The sequence below is a fragment of the Pongo pygmaeus genome, chromosome 2 (assembly GCF_028885625.2).
Source record: "Pongo pygmaeus isolate AG05252 chromosome 2, NHGRI_mPonPyg2-v2.0_pri, whole genome shotgun sequence".
In the NCBI taxonomy this organism is placed as follows: domain Eukaryota; kingdom Metazoa; phylum Chordata; class Mammalia; order Primates; family Hominidae; genus Pongo; species Pongo pygmaeus.
Window position 1 is genome coordinate 163032357 of NC_085930.1, and position 18931 is coordinate 163051287.

General features: G+C 40.8%; 1 protein-coding gene across 2 annotated transcripts in view; it reads left to right on the top strand.

The window, feature by feature from the left end:
• Nucleotides 1–31: 31 nt before the first annotated feature.
• ARHGEF26 (Rho guanine nucleotide exchange factor 26) overlaps nt 32–18931 on the top strand; it is a 144301-nt gene continuing 125401 nt past the window's right edge. Inside the window, exons 1-4 of one of the 2 annotated variants that reach the window (XM_054479941.2) lie at nt 32–179; nt 601–1731; nt 3060–3099; nt 8195–8340. In XM_054479941.2, coding sequence (XP_054335916.1) covers nt 652–1731; nt 3060–3099; nt 8195–8340 — 1266 coding nt within the window. In that variant the 5' untranslated portion in view covers nt 32–179; nt 601–651. The remainder of the gene's footprint in view (nt 180–600; nt 1732–3059; nt 3100–8194; nt 8341–18931) is intronic. The other variant, XM_063662373.1, reaches the window with a different exon arrangement.

The window sequence follows — 18931 nt, forward strand, 5'->3', positions numbered from 1 at the left end:
CCGAAGCGGGGGCGGGGCCAAGTGTGGGGGCGTAGTCAGGCGTGGGGGCGGGCCGGCGCCGGCGCCGCGGTCGGCGGCAGCGCTCTCCTAAGCTTTCGCGGCTGCGCTTCGGTCCCGGACCCGGGCCACCCACGGGGCAGTGGGTGCTCCTCGGCCCCGGACATTGCGAGCCCCAGAAGGTAAATTTGCCTGGGAGTCGCGCACGTGGAGCGCGAGGGTACCCACAATGAGGGCGGGAGGCTGGATGGCGACAGAAGGGAGGGTGCCGCGGCGAGTTTCCCAAGAAAGCTGAACTCGTCCCAAGTTTCTTGTGCCTCGGCTTGCGCTCAGTGAATTGGGGGCGGGCTCGTTTGGTGCGGGGGTCTTTTGGCGCGGGAGGGACGCAGAGGTGATTGGATTAATCTGCCTGGGCGGCAGCCCAGATTTCTGCCGGAGACCGAGCACCGCAGTGATGCAGTTTTTGCCCGAGAAAGGGCTGGTAAGTGCGGTGCAGCCGTGTCCTGCGCAGCAGCAGGGGGACCGCCGGACTCGGAACACGCGAGTCGGCCAGGCGTCCCCGGTTGTCCGGAGGCACAGTTTCCTAACTTCTTTCCTCTTTAGGCAAGACTAACTCGGTGTTGCTCCTCCCGGGGCTGACTTCGAGGCCCGGCTATGGACGGCGAGAGCGAGGTGGATTTTTCTAGCAACAGCATAACCCCTTTGTGGCGGAGGCGGTCGATTCCTCAGCCCCACCAGCTGCTGGGCCGGAGCAAGCCGAGGCCCCAGTCCTACCAGAGCCCCAACGGGTTGCTAATTACGGATTTCCCGGTGGAGGACCGAGGGACGCTCCTCGCAGCGCAGATTCCCGCCCAGGTGCCCACCGCCTCGGACAGCAGGACGGTACATAGGAGCCCCCTGCTTCTGGGTGCCCAGCGGAGAGCGGTGGCCAATGGTGGGACCGCATCCCCGGAGTACAGGGCTGCCTCTCCTCGACTTCGACGGCCCAAGTCACCCAAGCTCCCCAAAGCGGTGCCGGGCGGCTCCCCGAAATCCCCAGCAAATGGCGCGGTGACCTTGCCTGCGCCGCCGCCGCCGGTTCTGCGCCCCCCGCGGACTCCTAACGCGCCCGCCTCCTGCACCCCCGAGGAGGACCCTACTGGGTTGACTGCCAACCCGGTGCCTTCGCCTACTGCAAATGGCCTTGCCGCTAATAACGACTCTCCTGGGTCGGGTTCGCAGTCCGGCCAGAAGGCAAAGGACCCCGAACGGGGGCTCTCTCCTGGGCCCCAGAAAAGTTCTTCGGAACAAAAACTCCCCCTCCAAAGGCTGCCCTCCCAGGAGAACGAGCTCCTCGAGAATCCTTCCGTGGTTTTGAGTACAAACAGCCCCGCCGCCCTCAAAGTGGGGAAGCAGCAGATCATTCCGAAGAGTCTGGCCTCGGAAATTAAAATAAGTAAATCCAACAATCAGAATGTGGAGCCCCACAAGAGACTCCTCAAGGTGCGCAGCATGGTGGAGGGCCTAGGAGGACCCCTGGGTCACGCAGGGGAGGAGAGTGAGGTCGATAACGACGTGGATAGCCCAGGGTCTCTGCGGAGAGGCTTGCGGTCCACGTCTTATCGCAGGGCAGTGGTCAGTGGCTTTGATTTTGACAGTCCTACCAGCTCGAAGAAGAAGAACAGAATGTCCCAGCCTGTTCTGAAAGCTGTGATGGAAGACAAGGAGAAGTTTTCCAGTCTGGGAAGGATAAAGGTAAAAGTGGGCATGAGTGTGGCACGCCATTCACTAAGCCGAAAGTAAATGTGTTGGGAGTGGGGAGGAGGAGCGTAGAGGAAACCCGAAGAAGTCATTCCGTTTTAATTCTGTGTTTTGCTCTTGATTGCTAGTGTACATCCAGCTCTTGGCCACTTTGATGCTGGCAGGCACAGCCGAGTTTAGTGCAACTTTGTGGGAAGAAGTGAAATTCATCACTTTTACATTTCTAAGCTCAGGCAGAATTGGGGGGGACAAGAGTGAAATACGGCAGATTATTGGCTGAGTGAGTCTTTACTACTTTTAAAAGAGATAGCTGAAAGGGGGAGGAGCATGTTCAGAACCGCACTCTGCAGTCAAGTTGTCTGGAGTTTGCTTAGAGGTTTCAGTCAATGGTAGCTGTTATCACAGCTGATTCAGAAAAATACCGATTCCTGTTCAAGCCTGTTGATTATTTTTTGCTTTTACTTACTGAATTGTTTTTTGAGTGGTTACTACACACTTGATGTCATTCAGGTAGAATGTGAATTTGAAAATCGGTTGCCAGGATCACAAAAGACATAAATATTTTGTCATCTTTTTTGTTGCTTGTTTTTGTCACCGTGGCCTTTGGTTGTGTTTTATTCCCGTTGTATGCCCATTCATCCTTGAGTGCATTTAACAAATTGGCAGCTGAAAACTTAAGGTTAGGGTGACACTGTGTGGTATTGCTCCCCTATATTGTCCCATTAGCTGCACTTATTAAAATATTGCCAAATATGACATAAAGAAACAGGGAAAACTGAAGAGAGGTATTTTGGAGTGTCTGCTGCCTTCCACAGAAACATGACAGATTTCAGCAATAGGGCAGAGATTCTTTTTGGCAGCCACATTTTTTCTTGGTTAATCAGAGCACTGGAAGCAGTCTATATAAATGTCACATATGCAAAACACAAGCAAGCCTGTTTTATTTTAGAGCCCCTGGTCTTAAAGAAAATAAATTACATAACATTTTATGTCTTTTTTCCAACTCTGCAAGTATAGCAAAGTTCAATTTAACGGTGATGGTGAATCACGAGTTGTAAAATGAGCTGACCTGCTAGTTATTTGAGGATTCTCAATCTGTTTTGACAGGGTGTGGGGGATCTTGTACATTTTATTTCATTGTTTCAGTGAATTGTAGCGATCAAATGAGTGAACTCCTCCAGGGCTCAGCTTCTGTGCACTCTTAGAAATCTAATTAATGACCAAAAAAAGTATTTTTACTTAAAATAGCTGTATTTTCTATTTGGCTCATTCATACATAGTTTGCTTTTCCTTTTTTTTTTTACTTTTTTTTTGTCTTTTAGAAAAAAATGCTGAAAGGACAAGGAACCTTTGATGGGGAAGGTAAGCATTTAATTTTCCAAACTTTCATTGCTGTTTCAATGTGGAATACCAATTATAAGTTGAAATCCAACTGCAGTAACAAAAATGCTTATGATGAGAAATATGTCCAACTTCTTCTCAAATTATACAGTCCAAAGCTTCTCACTAAGCTAAATTTTTACCTAGTAATACTAATGGTGAATATAGTTAATGGCATTTTTTATAGGCTGATAACTTTTTCAGTCAATGTCCCGGGATTTTTAATTCTTCTCTACCTTGGCTCCATCCCCATGTTCCTCAGGAAACAGAGAAAGGGTAAGAGCAAGCTCTAGCTTTTTAGTTAAAAATTCTGATTTTGGCGTTTAGATCTGAAGTCATATTTCTTTAGGTCATATTTCCTTTGACTTAGTATTCTGCCCATATTTCCACATTTTATTATCAGTTCTGACTTCCTGTTTCCTTATTAAGTTTCAACTTTGGGGGAAATCTAACTCTCCTGGCTGACAAAAACATATTCTTAAGACTTTTCAACCCATGTAGTATTTTTATTAAGGATCTCAAAAACAAAAGCAGCTTCAACCAGGTGTTCAAACCTTAATCAGATTAATGGACTTTCTGTAAATAGATGGGTCAAGTGTCAGCCAACTGGAAGAGCATGAAGGGCGCAGTCCCAGCTGTAGCGCTTGTTGGGCTGCAGCGTCCTGGTGGTAGTGAGGATAGTTAACTTTTTGTCATGTTTTGAAGTGTGAAGATTTTCCAACCTTCAAAGAATAATAAAGAAGGGAATGCCCCTCTATAAGTCAAGCAAATGTACAACCGCCCAGAGTTATAAAATATGTAGCCTTAGGTGATTGTCAAGTAATTTCCTATATAATTTTTATAAAGATGAGTTTCCCATTGGAACATTTATAAATGACTTATCTATAAAAATTCATTCACCGCATCAGTCTTAGGAAATCCAGGTATAGTATTTAGCTGGTTGGAATAAGTTCATCTCCCTAATTTTATAATTGAGGAAACCAGAAGATCTGAGAGGTTTGGTAACCTACTGTCACACCTAGTTACACAGCCGGTAGTAGGACACAGATCCAGTTCTTAGTCCATTTTGCTTCTTATAGCACTGACTGTGAAGTGAACAGCATCTACCTAATCTTTACCTAAGGAGATGCTTTACATTCCCTGGAATTTGGTATTTATTTTGTGACCTTTGCCTAAGAGAGTTTAAAATTTTTAGATTTTTTTAAAAGTCAGAGAGTAGACTTCATTATAACTAGTTTTACGTTAATTCCTTTTATAAGGAGCTGTTTTTGTGTATCCTCTCATTTCTTCTCAAATATAATGACCTAGAAATTTTTTTCACACGTATATATGTACATGAGGAATGCAGGATTCTTACAGTTAATGATTAACAAGAATGTAACTAAGGAAGCAGTGTGTCCAAATGGTGAGATTCTGTGATATTAGAGCCAGGCAGACCTGGGTTCCTGTCTTGCTGTTCCTGTTCATCAGTTAAGTGATACTGAGAAAAACCCTTAATATCACAGGGACCTCACTGAGCCACCTCATGTGTGAAGTGAGGTTAATAATACTGTTGCCTAAGTTGTTGTGAAAATGAATGAGAAATCTGTCAACAATGTTATGCGTATATACTTTGTGCCAACTACTTAGTACTTTGAAGACTAGGGGAGACTCAGCCTTTACCCTCATAATCTACTTTACATAGCATGACAATCAGAGACCAGTAAAATCTTGAATAGACTCCAGTGTTACTTTAGTCATAGTGCATACAGAATAATCTATAGTTGATGAGAAAAGGGGCAGATGCATGCTTGTTTTGGTAGATGGGAAAGGCAGTTCAAACTCAAAATGCCCCAAACCAAACTCATTATCTTCCCCACTAAACCTGAATCTCTTCTGGTGTTCCCATCTCCTACTTTCTGGTTGTGAGGCCTGCAGACCTAGGAAACATCCTTAAGACCTCCCTCTCTCTGCCCCCATATCCAGTCTTTCACCAGTCTGTTCTATGTTATATAGCTCAAATCTCTATCATCTTTCATTGACTACCCCAATAGCTTCTGAGTCTCCCAGGTAGTCAATGTTTTGCTGTCTAATCTAAGCTAGTCTTTCCTTTTCATGGAGTCCCATTGTGTTCAGGAAAGAAATGCTATCATGACAGGGTGAAAGAAACTCAATCCTTTTGTACTCAGGGTGAAACCCAGTTTTTACCATTGCCTACAAATATTTCCTTGATTTGGACTGTCTGGCTCATGTCTCTAAATTCACCTTGTACACTGTGGCCACTAGACATACCCAAGCTTTTGCCACGTTGACTTTCCTTAGTTCTTTTAAGATACAGCCGTGCATCGCTTAATGATGAGGATACATTCTGAGAAATACACCCTTGGGCAATTTTGTTGTTGTGCAAATATCACAGAGCATACTTAAACCAGATGGTATAGCCTAGGATATATGGTAGAGCCAAACCTGTACAGCATGTTACTGTACTGAATACTGTAGGCAGTTGTAACACAATGATATTTGTGTATCTAAGCACAGGAAAAGTACAGTAAAAATACAATATAAAAAATTAAAAATGGTACTCTTCTATAGGGCTCTTACCATGAATGGAGCTTGCAGTACTGAAAGTTGCTCTGGGTGAGTCAGTGAATGAGTAGTGAGTGAGTGGGAAGGCCTAGAATATTACTGTACACTATTGTAGACTTTATAAATACTGTACAGAAAACTTTTTTCTTCAATAATTAACTTCAGCTTACTGTAACTTATTTTGTAAAATTTAAAAATTTTTGAACTCTGGTTTTAACACAGCTTAAAACACAAACACATTGTACAGCTGTACAGAAATGTTTCATTTCTGCACATATCTATTCCATAAGCTTTTTCGTATTGTAAAGAATTTTCATTTTTACTTTTTAAATTCTTTTGTTGAAACTAAACACATGCATTAGCTAGGCCTGCACAGGTTCAGAATCATCGATGTCACTGTCCTCCATCTCAACATCTTGTCCCACAAGAAGGTCTTCAGGGACAGTAACATACATGGGGCTGTCATTATCCATGATAACAGTGTCTTCTTCTGGAATACCTCCTGAAGGACCTGCCTGAGGCTGTTTCACAGTTACCTTTTTTTTTTTTTTTTTTTTTGGTAAGTAGGAGTGCACTCCAAAATAATGATAAAAAGTATAGTATAGTAAATACATAAACCAGTAACATAGTTTATTATCATTATCAAGTATCATGAACTGTACATAATTGTATGTGCTATACTTTTATATTTTTGGCAGTGCAATTGGTTTGTTTACACCAGCATTACCATAGACATGGACTAATGTGGTACACTACAACATTAAGATGGCTAGGTGATAGGAATTTTTTAGCTCCTTTATAACATATGGGACCACCGTTGTAGATGTGGTTTGTCATTGATCAAAACAATATTATGCAATGCATGACTGTATTATGTTTCCTCTTATGTTTGCATTATAGCTTTTGTGTATGCTTTTCCTGTAGCTCTGTAGCTTCTCAGCTTTCAGACCTTAGACTTTCCTCATTGACCAAATACCTGACTGCCAGACTAGATCACACCCTACTGACAGTCTGTTCGCACCTGTATATAAATCCTTCAGTTTGTAGGTATGTATTTGTGTAAGATCATTATGTCTTCAAACCTATAGTGTGACTTGCCATCACATTTTGAGTAAAAATCAAAGCCCTTTAATGGCTGAGGCAAGGCCCTACATGATCAGCCCTCTGGTCACCCACAACTCCCATCTTCTTCTTCTTTTTTTTTGAGACGGGGTCCAGTCTGGAATGCAGTGGCATGATCTCGGCTCACTGCAACCTCTGCCTCCCAGGTTCAAGCAATTCTTCTGCCTCAGCCTCCCGAGTAGCTGGGACCACAAGGGTGCACCACCACTCTTGGCTAATTTGTTGTATTTTTGATAGAGGAGGGATCTCACTATGTTGCCCAGGCTGGTCTTGAACTCCTGACCTCAAGTTATCTGCCCATGTCAGCCTCCCAAAGTGCTGAGATTACAAGTGTGAGCCACCGTGCCCAGCCTCAACTCCCATCTTCTGTACTTTCCCCCCCATTTCCTTGGTACTCCAGCCATGCAGTCGTCCTTGCTGCTCTTGGTACATACAGACATACGAAGTAGACTCATGCCCCAGGGCTTTGCACTTGCTGTGCCCCCGATGAGATGCTGTTTGGGCACCAGTTCTTCATCAGAGTCAACATCAAGGGCCTTTTCTTTGTAGTTTTGATACAGGTGGCTCACTTTCTCACCACTTCTATGTCTTTACTTAATTGTCACTCCAGTGAGGCCTTCCTAAACTACCCTACTTAACATCTACGTGCCCTCCTCCCAGCACTTTCTACCCCCCTTCCCTGTTTCATGTTTCTTCATGACACTTATGAGCATCAAAATACTATCAAAGTTATTTGCTTATTTATTGCAGTTCTCTCATGCTTTAGTATCAGCTCCTGAATATTGAGATTTTTAGTGTCTATTATTGTATTTCACATGCTAAGCTGTTGCTGGTTCCTAGTAGGTGTTTTCTAAGTAACAGTTGAATTAATAAATGCATGAATGAATTTGACAGTTTTTTTAATTAAACTGTTAGCTCATGAGAGGTGGATGAGGACATGAGAACTCATGAGGCATCAGAGGTGTCTTTCTTTTTTTTCCATTTTACTCTCAGCCCTTGGCACATCATAGATACACAACAAATGTTTATTAAATAGATAAATGAGTGGTGATGGACCTTAAATAAAAGATAGGATGTAATTTGACCTAAATTACAGTGATTTAACAGGCCTGACTGTCCTTCATGAGTAGTGGACAGAGACATGGAAACTTCGCTTCCGTTGGCATTCTCTGTATGGGCCGTTCCCCTTCCCCTGCAGTTGAGTTTGAAATAGAGCTATGTGAATGAGAAAATCACTTTTCTGTAATTATTCTTCAGGGACTAAATCTGTTTGTCTCTCTGTTGTTTATAAAATTGGAGGCCAAACATTGGGTACATATGATGTTTATTTAGAACAAGTAACATAATGATTGAGAACAATTAGTGACACATAGGCCTTGTTTTCTTGCAGAAAATGCTGTCCTGTATCAAAACTACAAGGAAAAGGCCCTTGACATTGATTCTGATGAAGAGTCAGAGCCCAAAGAACAGAAGTCAGATGAAAAAATTGTGATTCGCCATAAGCCATTGAGATCCACATGGAGCCAGCTCTCTGCGGTGAGTGTTTACCTTCTTTTCTATCTGTGGTAGGAAAAAAACAAGTTTTGGAAATTATGTGTGGATTTGGCTTTTGTTCTTTTTTGCCAGTGATCCTGTAACTAAGGAGAAAGACTCTTTTTAGATTGTGAAATGTTTCTCAGAACTCTGCCGGCACTAATGATAACATGAACTTTGACACTTCTGATCAGGAAAATTAGGTTTGATAAAATAAAGTGCTATGAGATTGATGTACTGTGACCTCTGGAAACTCTTTCTACGAGGTCTCTCTTTTTGTTAAATATAGTCTGCACGTTATCATAATTATGGCTATTTACATATATATGTGTGTGTGTTTATTTATGTATGTATGCATGTATATGTACGTGTGTGTATGTACCTGTATATGTATCTCTGCACAATAGAAAGCTAGTTACGATTCTTCTTGGAATTTTTTTTTTTTTTTTTGAGATGAGGTCTTGCTCTGTTGCCCAGGCTGGAGTACAGTGGCGTGATCTCGGCTCACTGCAGTCTCCCAGGTTCGCGTGATTCTTCTGCCTCAGCCTCCTAAGTAGCTAGAACTGTAGGCGTGTGCCACCATACCCAGCTAATTTTTGTATTTTTAGTAGAGATGAGGTTTCACCGTATTGGCCAGGCTGGTCTTGAATTCCTGCCCTCAGGTGATGTGCCTGCCTCAGCCTCCCAAAGTGCTGGGATTACAGGCATGAGCCACCGCATCTAGCCCTTCCTTGGAAGTTTAGTTTGATATAGAAATGTTTATATATTCTTAAAGCTGATTAATGAATGATATTCTGTTACATCTCTGTGCCTTTTTTGTATGCCTGTCTCTGACACTTAATTTTGTGTTGATGAGTAATTTCTTCTCTCTGCATCAGACACCTTTTGTTTTTTAACTGTGTATTTTTTTCCTCCTGGCTTACAGAATGTCACAGTTTGATGCTTAGTTTACTTGATGAATTTGGGCACAGCATTTGCGAATATCTGATGAATTAGCAAATAGAAAGGAATTCCCATGGCTGGCTTGGTTCAGGGGAGCTTTGCATCAAAACAAGCTAGTACACCTCCGTGAGTCCTTAGGCAATATCAGAACAGAGGTGACAGAGATGTTCAGAATCAGGAATCTTATGTATTTAGGGAACCCACTGGTGTAAGAAAAGGAGTTGTTAATGTTGGTGCTGTATAGCCAGGGCCGTGGGAATATGCGTATGTAAATGGTGGGAGACAACTTCTGCTTCAAGCTCTACCTTCCCTCTTCTAACCTGTATTGGAATTAAAAATTCAGTACACCAAGCGCTTTCTCCCTGTCTTCTTCCCACCTCCTAATTTTGTTCTCAGGAGAATCTGTTCATTTCCAGGGCCTCTGAGGTATAGCACCCTTATGATTATGCCAAAAATTAAAATATCCACAGTGCCAGGGGAAGTAGAATGAATATGTGATGCTGGTATATGTAGGTGACAGGGAGTGGTGGGAGCTGTGGTGAACAGGGCTTATATAAATTGAGCAGCTACTACTTAGCTCAAACCAAGTAAGTGCAGGGGTTCAGTGTGACCTAATGTTCTGATAATTAGAAAAGAGAATATACAAATCCAGACTTTTATGAGTATTTTCTCAACTCAAATTTTAAAGAAATGTTGTGTGTCCAAGAAAGTATTCAGATTTGGCCTCTATGCTAACAGTTTGTAACTTCTGTGATATTTTTAAAATTTTTGCATGTGGTTAGGTGGTAAAAGCTAGCCACAGAATTGGTGTATTAGCAGCCTTATACCCTAATCTAATGATCTCATGATATGTGTATCCCAAAACGGATACGTGGAAAAACTGATGACAAGGTCCACTGAGGCCATGTTGGTTCTAAATGGCTGTCATTCAGTTCATTCAGTTGTTGGTATGGACCATTTGGTAGAGGATCCAGGAGAAGAAAGAAGGCTGTGAATTTTTTGTTTTCTCTGTGTGGCAGCAGCTGGGTTTGTTAGCACAGGCCTAAATACTGCTGTTGGTCTCTGAAAGAATGCTAAAAAGAAATGTGGATTTTTATGTCAGTTACACCCTGATCTCACTTAGTTTAGCTCAAGAAATAGGCTGCCATATTTATGCCTCCTGGAGTTTGGCTTTCATATAGATGAACAAATGTATATACAATTAAATAATAGTGCATATCCTTCAGTTCAACTTTGTTTATGGACTTGCATTTTATTTGGCAAAAAATGAATGTTGTGTCTTTTGTAAACAATATTGATATCATAGAACTATCTTGTAATAAAATGTAAAACTATAAAGTGAGTTCTGACTTTACTGTATGTTATCTTGGAGTTGAGTGTTCCCGGGAGGCTTGTGTGTGTTTATTGTGTTGCTTGGCAATTACATTTAGTGAAAGCAGCATGATTGGACTTTGCCACTTAACATTACTTAGGCACCAGTGTGCATTTCTTTGTGCCTTTTGTGTCTTCTTTTCACTTAAATTTTACTTTAATTTTTTTGTCATAAAGTGCTTTAAACCCGTAGAAAAATAAAAAAATAAAGGTAACCAATTTCTGTGTACCTATCACTCAGATTGAACAAATGTTAATATTTTGACATATTTGCTTCATTTTCTATTTTTTTAGACTATTACAGCGAACCCCTCCTTCCTTTCCAGTTCTTTTCTTCTTCCTACCTCCCCAGAGATAACCACTATCCCTGACGTTCTCTTCTGTCCTTCTCATGAGGGTTTTCTTTCCACCAAAAAGATATAACCAGTTCTGGCTTTTAGGAAAGTAGATATTTTAACACCAGAAAGCAGCCATTACCTTTTTAGAAGCTCATCCGCTGCTAAATTTTCAAGTTGTATTTAGGACCCTAAAGAGAGGAGGCTTCGTGAATTATTAACAATGTCAGGATGTTTCTCATAAGTGATCGGCACCTCCATTTCTCTATCTGACCCCTCATGGTAGTGAAGCTGCAGTGTTTAGGGCAGGTCTCAGAAGACTTTCGACTTTAATATATATATATTCAGCTTTAATATATAATATATAAATATATATGTGTGTGTGTATATATAGAGTTGGAGGCTATACATATAAATACCTAGTATAATATATATATTAAACCTAGCATCATCTATATATATATATAAAATCATCCTTCCATGCTTAACTTTTAATAATCAAAATAGTAAGGTAGCCCCTGTCTAATTTTGCATATAACGTTTTAATGCAAAACTCTCCTTAAGGGGTTTTCTGGCAGTGGGTTAGGTCTCAGTTCGGCATATACCTTCACTTCCTGCTAAGGAGGGTAGGGAGTGAGTGCACATGTGCATTAGCTGCTGTTGATTGTTTTATTGTCTAAAAAATCTTTTTATTGCAAATGCCTGCCTCCTGGGATGGTGAAACTGTCCTTATCAGTTGACTACAAGAAGCATTCAGTATGCTGAATACTTTTGAAGTGCAGCAATTTGCAGTAATTTATGGTTGTTACATAAGATCTTTAAGCCTTGAGTCTGGGCGTGTAATTTGTGTAATTTGTCTGGGCGTGTTTATGTTTCCTTTGGTTTCATTGGACCATGCTGGGTAAGGCAGTGTTCAGCTATACAGGTGACAGGCGGTTCCCCATTTACAGTGTTGGGACAAGTTTAACTGTAGTGTTGTCATTTAGGAATAAAGGAGAATTAGAAGAGGCATTTATTTAGTTGGGCCTCAGTAGAATAATAAATGATAGTCACTTGTTTAACTGAGCCTCAATAGAATAATGAGCCACAGACTTCTATATTAGGACTAAAGAAATAAGGCTGCACACCTACAACTACTGATCTGGCAGGTTTGTAGAAGGTCAGATAGTTGTAGGTGTGCAGCCTTATTTCTGGGCTCTTTTTTCTGTTCCATTGGTCTGTGTGTCTGTTTTTGTACCAGTATCATGCTGTTTGGTTACTATAGCCCTGTAGTATAGTTTGAAGTCGGGTGGTGTGATGCCTCAAGCTTTATTCTTGTGCTTAAGATTGTCTTGGCTATTTTTTTGGTTCCATATGGATTTTAGAATAGGTTTTTTCCAGTTTGTGAAGAATCTCAATGGTAGTTTAGTAGGAATAGCATTGAATCTATAAGTTGCTTTGGGCAGTATGGCCATTTTGATGATATTAATTCTTCCTATCCATGAGCATGGAATATTTGTCCATTTGTTTATGTCATCTCTGATTTCTTTGAGCAGTGTTTTGTACTTTTTCTTGTAGAGATCTTTCACCTCCCTAATTAGCTATATTCCTAGGTATCTTATTTTTTTGTGGCAATTGTGAATGGCAGTTTGTTCCTGATTTGGCTGTTGGCTTGACTGTTGTTGGTGTATAGAAATGCTAGTGATTTTTGCACATCGATTTCGTATCCTGAGACTTTGCTGAAGTTTTTTTTATCAGCTTAAGAAGCTTTCGGGCTGAGACTATGGGGTTTTCCATATAAAGGATCATGTCATCTGCAGACAGGGATAGTTTGACTTTCTCTCTTACCATTTGAATACCCTTTCTTTCTTTCTTCCTTTCTTTCTTTCTCTTGCCAGATTGCCCTGGCCAGGACTTCCAGTACTATTGTATTAGTCCGTTTTCATGCTGCTGATAAAGACATCCCTGAGACTGGGTAATTTATACAGGAAAAAGGGTTCGATGGGCTTATAGTCTCCTGTGTCTGGGGAGGCTTCCACAATGGTGGAAGGCAAGAAGGAGCAAGTCACGTCTTATGTGGATGGCAGCAGGCAAAGAGAGAGCTTGTGCAGAGAAACTCCCATTTTTAAAACCATCAGATCTTGTGAGACTTACTCACTATCATGAGAACAGCACAGGAAAGACCGGCCCCCATGATCACTTACCTCCCACCTGGTCCCCCCAACAACATGTGGGAATTCAATGTGAGATTTGGGTGGGGACACAGACAAACCATATCAACTATGTTGAATAGGAGTGGTGAGAGAAGGTATCCTTGTCTTGTGCCGGTTTTCAAGGGGAGTGCTTCCAGCTTTTGCCCATGTAGTATGATGTTGGTGATGGGTTTGTAATATATGGCTCTTATTATTTTGAGGTATTTTCTTTCAATACCTAGTTTATTGAGTTTTTTTTTTTTAACATGAATCAATGTTGAATTTTATGGAAAGCCTTTTCTGCGTCTATTGAGATAATCATGTGGTTTTTGTCTTTAGTTCTGTTTATGTGATGAATCACATTTATTGATTTGTGCATGTTGAACCAACTTTGCATCCCATGGATAAAACCTAGTTGATCATGGTGGATAAGCTTTTTGATGTGCTGCTGGATTTGGTTTGCTGTATTTTGTTGAGGATTTTTGCATGGATGTTCATTAAGGATATTGGCTTGAAGTTTTTTTCTTTTGTTGTTGTATCTCTGCCAGGTTTTAGTATCAGGATGATGCTGGCCTCATAGAATGAGTTAGAGAGGAGTTCCTCTTCTCCAATTTTTTTTGGAATAGTTTCAGTAGGAATGGTACCAGTTCTTCTTTTTACATCTGGTAGAATTTAGCTATTAATCTGCCTGGTCCTAGGCTTTTTTTGGCTGGTAGGCTATTTATTACTGCCTCAATTTCAGAAATCGTGATTGATCTCTTCAGGGATTTGATTTCTTCCTAGTTCAGTCTTGGGAGGGTATATGTGTTCAGGAATTTATCCATTTCTTCTAGATTTTCTACTTTATGTGCCTAGAGGTATTCATAATGTTTTCTGATGGTTGTTTGTATTTCTGTGGGGTCAGTGTAATATCCCCCTTGTCCTGAAATAATGTTAGTGGTTGTAGTTCCCAGTTTGGGTCAAATGTGGAAGGGATTTGAGGTTTTGAAACCTCAATGACTTTGAAAAGTAAGTTTTGACCTCTAGAGATTAAAGACGAAAACCCTTAAATCGCCCGGTGCCTCACCCAAAACAGCAGCACAAACATTAAGCTAGCAGTTCTTGGATCTCTGGGAAAAGCATGTGGGTTTGAAGGAAAATATTGATTGTATTAGTCAGGGATGGAACACTGTGTACTTGTTACAGTTAATGCCAGGTGTGTAGTCAGCTGAACTTCAAGTTTTCCCAAGGGTTCATTCATTAGTAGGACCCCGGAAGTATTTATTGTCTTTTCTTTTAGACAGATTTTGACTAGAGTTTTTGCTTTTCACTATAACTACCCCCTCCACCTCTCCAAGACCATGTACTATGCACGTACAAAGAAATGACTGTTGCAACACCAGTGTTTGTTATGTTAAATTCAGTGATGGAACCAAAGCCATACTTGCCAGCCGTGCCCTGACCCAATTTATTTGCCATGGGGTGTGTTTGTGTGATTTCCATCACCTTGAAATGCCAGATACCTTTGAAAAGGTTGTTCTCTGTTCAGCACCTAATAGAGTCATCCTCTACTGCACTCTTCTTTTGTACTTGCTGACATGTGGCTTTATCAGTAATCTTAAGTTATTGGAATGCTTCATCAGTTTGCTCAAAAATTTTGAACTCTGTAGTCAGAAATGGTTTGATTTCTTGAAGTATTTTAATTTTAATTAAGGTATTTTAACTAAAGTATTTTAATTAAAGTATTTTTTAGCTCTGTGCTTAGTGTGACTAACAGTGCAATGAGAGATCTAGAATTCAGACCTCCGTCTCTGGTGTTGGGCTCAGCTCTTAAAGCACACATAGTGTACCTGTGGGAGACTTTCTGGAATTGCAGGGTGAGAAAGGAAGATTTGCAAAGCAGGAATTTTATTATAAATATCATTTCATTCCATTGAAGATGCAGCAGACACTTTGGCGTCTTAGTAGTTTGAGGTGGTGGGACTTATTATTTTAGAATTTACACTGTGCTTATTGTGAAAGACATACTATTTTCTAGTAAAAATCAGAGCTCAACAAATGTAATATACCCGAATGTCATTCTGTTTGCAGAAATGCTTAATGCATTTAAACTTATTCTTTTCCCTAAATTTTCACATTTGTCTGAATTTTCAGTTGTTTGTGACTTGTTGCCTAAAATAGTAATTTCTGTAGTTTTATAATTTTTCATTTACAGTTTGGCAACGCAGCAGTCTCATAAGATTATTTTTTTACTTTAGATGGTGACTAAAACCTTTTACCGTATCTTGTGTGTGTATAAGATATGGAAAATTATTTTCACTTTTTATGACTGGCTCACATTTAGCTCATATCATGGTTTAAACAGTTAGAACTGCAGGCACACACTAGTCCACACTTTCAAGTTGGCTTGTGGGTCTTCTGGAATCCTTGTGTCTTTATAAACAAAAATAGAAGCCCATGTGCCTAGACCTGAGATCCGTGGTTTGGATATTTGTCCCCTCCAAAACTCGCATGGAAATTTAATTCCTAATGTAGCAGTATTGAGAGGTGGAGCCTTTAAGAAGTGATTAGATCATGAGGGCTCTGCCTGCATGAATAGATTAACAGCCGCAGATTACTGGGCTAATGGATTAATGAGTTATCATGGGAGGGGAGCAGGTGGCTTTATAGGAAGAGGAAGAGAGACCTGAGCTAGCTCGTTAGCACGCTCAGCCTCCTTGCCATATGATACCCTGCACCACTTCGGGGCTCTTCAGAGTGTCCCCACCGGCAAGAAGGCTCTCACCAAATGTAGTCCCTCAGGCTGGAATTTCTTAGCCTGTATAACTGCAGGAAATAAATCCCTTTGCTTTATAAATTACCCAATTTCAGGTATTCTGTTGTAAGCACCCCAAAACGGACTAAGACATACCCCAATTAGAATTACTACTATAGCTAAGAGAGATAAAGGTTGGGGACTACTTAGCTTGGGCCAGGGACTGGGCTCTGTGTGTGGTCTTGCTTTTTATGTATAATTAGATTATGGTATTCTGTTAACATTTCCGAAAATTAACTTGACTTATGTAAGCAATATATAATATGTCCTTCATGTAGAGAATAATTCAGACATTTTGGACCAGGTACAGTGGGTCCTGCCTGTAATCTCAGAACTTTGGAAGGCTGAGGCAGGAGGATCTCTTGAGCCCAGGAGTTTGAGACCAGCCTAGGCAACATAGTGAGACCCCCATCTCTTAAAAAAAAAAAAAAAAAAGAAGAGAAGAATTGGGACATTTCAGATAAGACTAAAGGCTCTTTTGGTCATTTGTGCAATCCCAGTCTCTATCCCCTTCTCCATAGATAATGCTGCTCTCAATTTGGCAATACTCTTCTGAAAATCCACATATATACATTTAAGGAAACAATATAGATTACCCATATTTATGTAAATATACAGATTATTTATAATATACAGCTTGTTTCTTTTCTGCACTGTGTGTCTTATAAGTCATTTCATATCTACACATGATCTACAGTGTTATAACTCTGCATTAATACATAGGATGGATATGCATTTAGCCATCTTTACTGGGGGAGTGTCATACATGCTTTAAGAATCTAATAAAAATTATGAGCCATAGGCTTTCTCTGTAGAAAAATGCACACATGTATACATGTACATTTATTTTAATAATTTTTGTTTTTTCAGTTTTAGTTGGAGAGTATTTTTTTCTTGACTTTATTTCCAAATACTAGGAGCACCGTAGTGTAGCTTTTTATGTATTGAGTACAGTTTCCATGTCGTTAATATCACTTTAAAAAGTTTTTCTGTATCTGCATTGTTGCAGTGTTGAAACTTTATATAACTCCTAAAAATATAGACAGAGATTGAAGAAAAAACTACTCTGGTTGGAGCTGACTAATTAAAGGGCAACCGAGTGGTAGATCTGTCAATATTTATGTAATTGATTCTTCTGAGAGAACAGTGAAGTGTTGGGATATGGGGGTGTGTGCACCAGTTGCCCTAGGGTAGACAGAGATCAGAAATGACAGGTGCTCCAGGAAAGCAGAGGAGATGAAAACACGGTTAGTTAATTGTTATGGGCATAACTACAAAAGCAGATGTTTCAACTGCAAACCTACAACAGGGTCCAGACAGAGAGGGTCTTCTTATTTCCTTAAGTAGAAAATCAATGAGAGAGATTGATGAATTCATTGTCTTCATCAAGGGCCTGCCCCACATGAAGTTCTGTCTATGGCAGGCCCCTGGAGATAGAGCAAGAACAGACTCCACCTTGCATTCATGTCCTTGTAAACAACCTGAATGGCGAGACAGACATCAGATATCAAATCATCCCATAGATAAATGCGTAATTACTATTATGGTAAAGCTGGGAAGGACTTATTGGTGCTGCTGCAAGATCTGCTAGAGAAGAGCACCTGTCTGGGCAAGGTGCGGTCAGTGGAGAGCAGGTGTCAGAGGAGGTAAAGTGAGCTGTCATCTGGTGGGTCCAGGACGATAGCTGGTGGGGCACAGTTGGGGAGTGGCAGGGTAGAAGAGTCCCGGGTAGAGAAAATGTCATGTGCACAGACCCTTTGGGGTGATGGTGGGTAAGAGGAGTTGGGATAAGGCCAGTGCAGCTGGAACGTCTTGGTCTCCTTTGTGGGTTTTTCCTCATTCCTCTGTTCTCTAAATGTTGGAGGGTCCCTGGGCTCATCCTTGGGCCTCTTCTCTTACCTGCACTCATGTGATGGTTTTATCAATCTTGTACTTTTAAATATATACTCTAATGACTTCAAAGTTATTGCTTACTATGAAATCAAATTAAATTTTGGACTTATTCTCAACTAGCTATTTCTTTTGGGGAAGTGGAAGGGATACATTCAAGAATAATAGCAGTGTGTAGGAAGAGAAGGCTCAGGGATGTTGAGGAGTTCTGAATAACTGCGTAGAAAGGCTTTCTCATACTGACTTTGGATTGCAGACTCATGTATGGGATTCTTGTATTTGCCCTGTTGAGCTTAATGTATCCTCTTGTGGGGTCTCCTTCCTCAGTCCAAAGATGGGGCTATTTCTCAGGGCCACATCCACACAGTGGTTGGTCTCCGTGATGATTGGAGAGTGTTGTCACCTTTAAAATTACTATTGAATCTTTAAAAAAGGAATCCTTAAAAATTTGTTACTCAAATTTTGTGGATTTATCTGGAGCACATATAGCCTGTTAATTCTCTAGATTATTAGCCTGTACTCTAATATCTTAATATTAGGATGTTTATTATCTATATTTCTATTATTTTGAGGAGATAAGAACTATACAGTCAGTGGACAACTTCTGTAGCAGGAAGTATTATTGACAGTAAAATAAAATTGCAGATTATTTCCCTCTTTGTAGGAAATAAGCCTATCCAACTATAATAATACAAAAATGGAGCAATTTCCACTTTGCATGGTTAGAAACCCTGCTTCTGGTAGTGGAGTGCAAAGGAGTCTGATTGTTGTGTGCCCACCTGGGCAACAGGGAGCCCTTATGTCCACACGGGTCCAAAGTCTCTGAATGAGCAGACTGAGTTGCAGGATAGCTGTCAGCTCTGGGATCATCACAGTATTGTTTACATGCAGTTAAATTACTGACCACATATTTGCAGGAGACTTATTGTGTACCAGGATTGTGTTAGGTAATTTCAGATACAGTTGATGTAGTGCCCGGGACAATGCCACGAGGGTAAGTACAAATTCTTTACTTTGTAACAAGTCACCTGAGAGGCCAGGATGTTAAATGCGGCTGCTAGTTAAGGTCTTGAGATTACTTGGAACCGCCT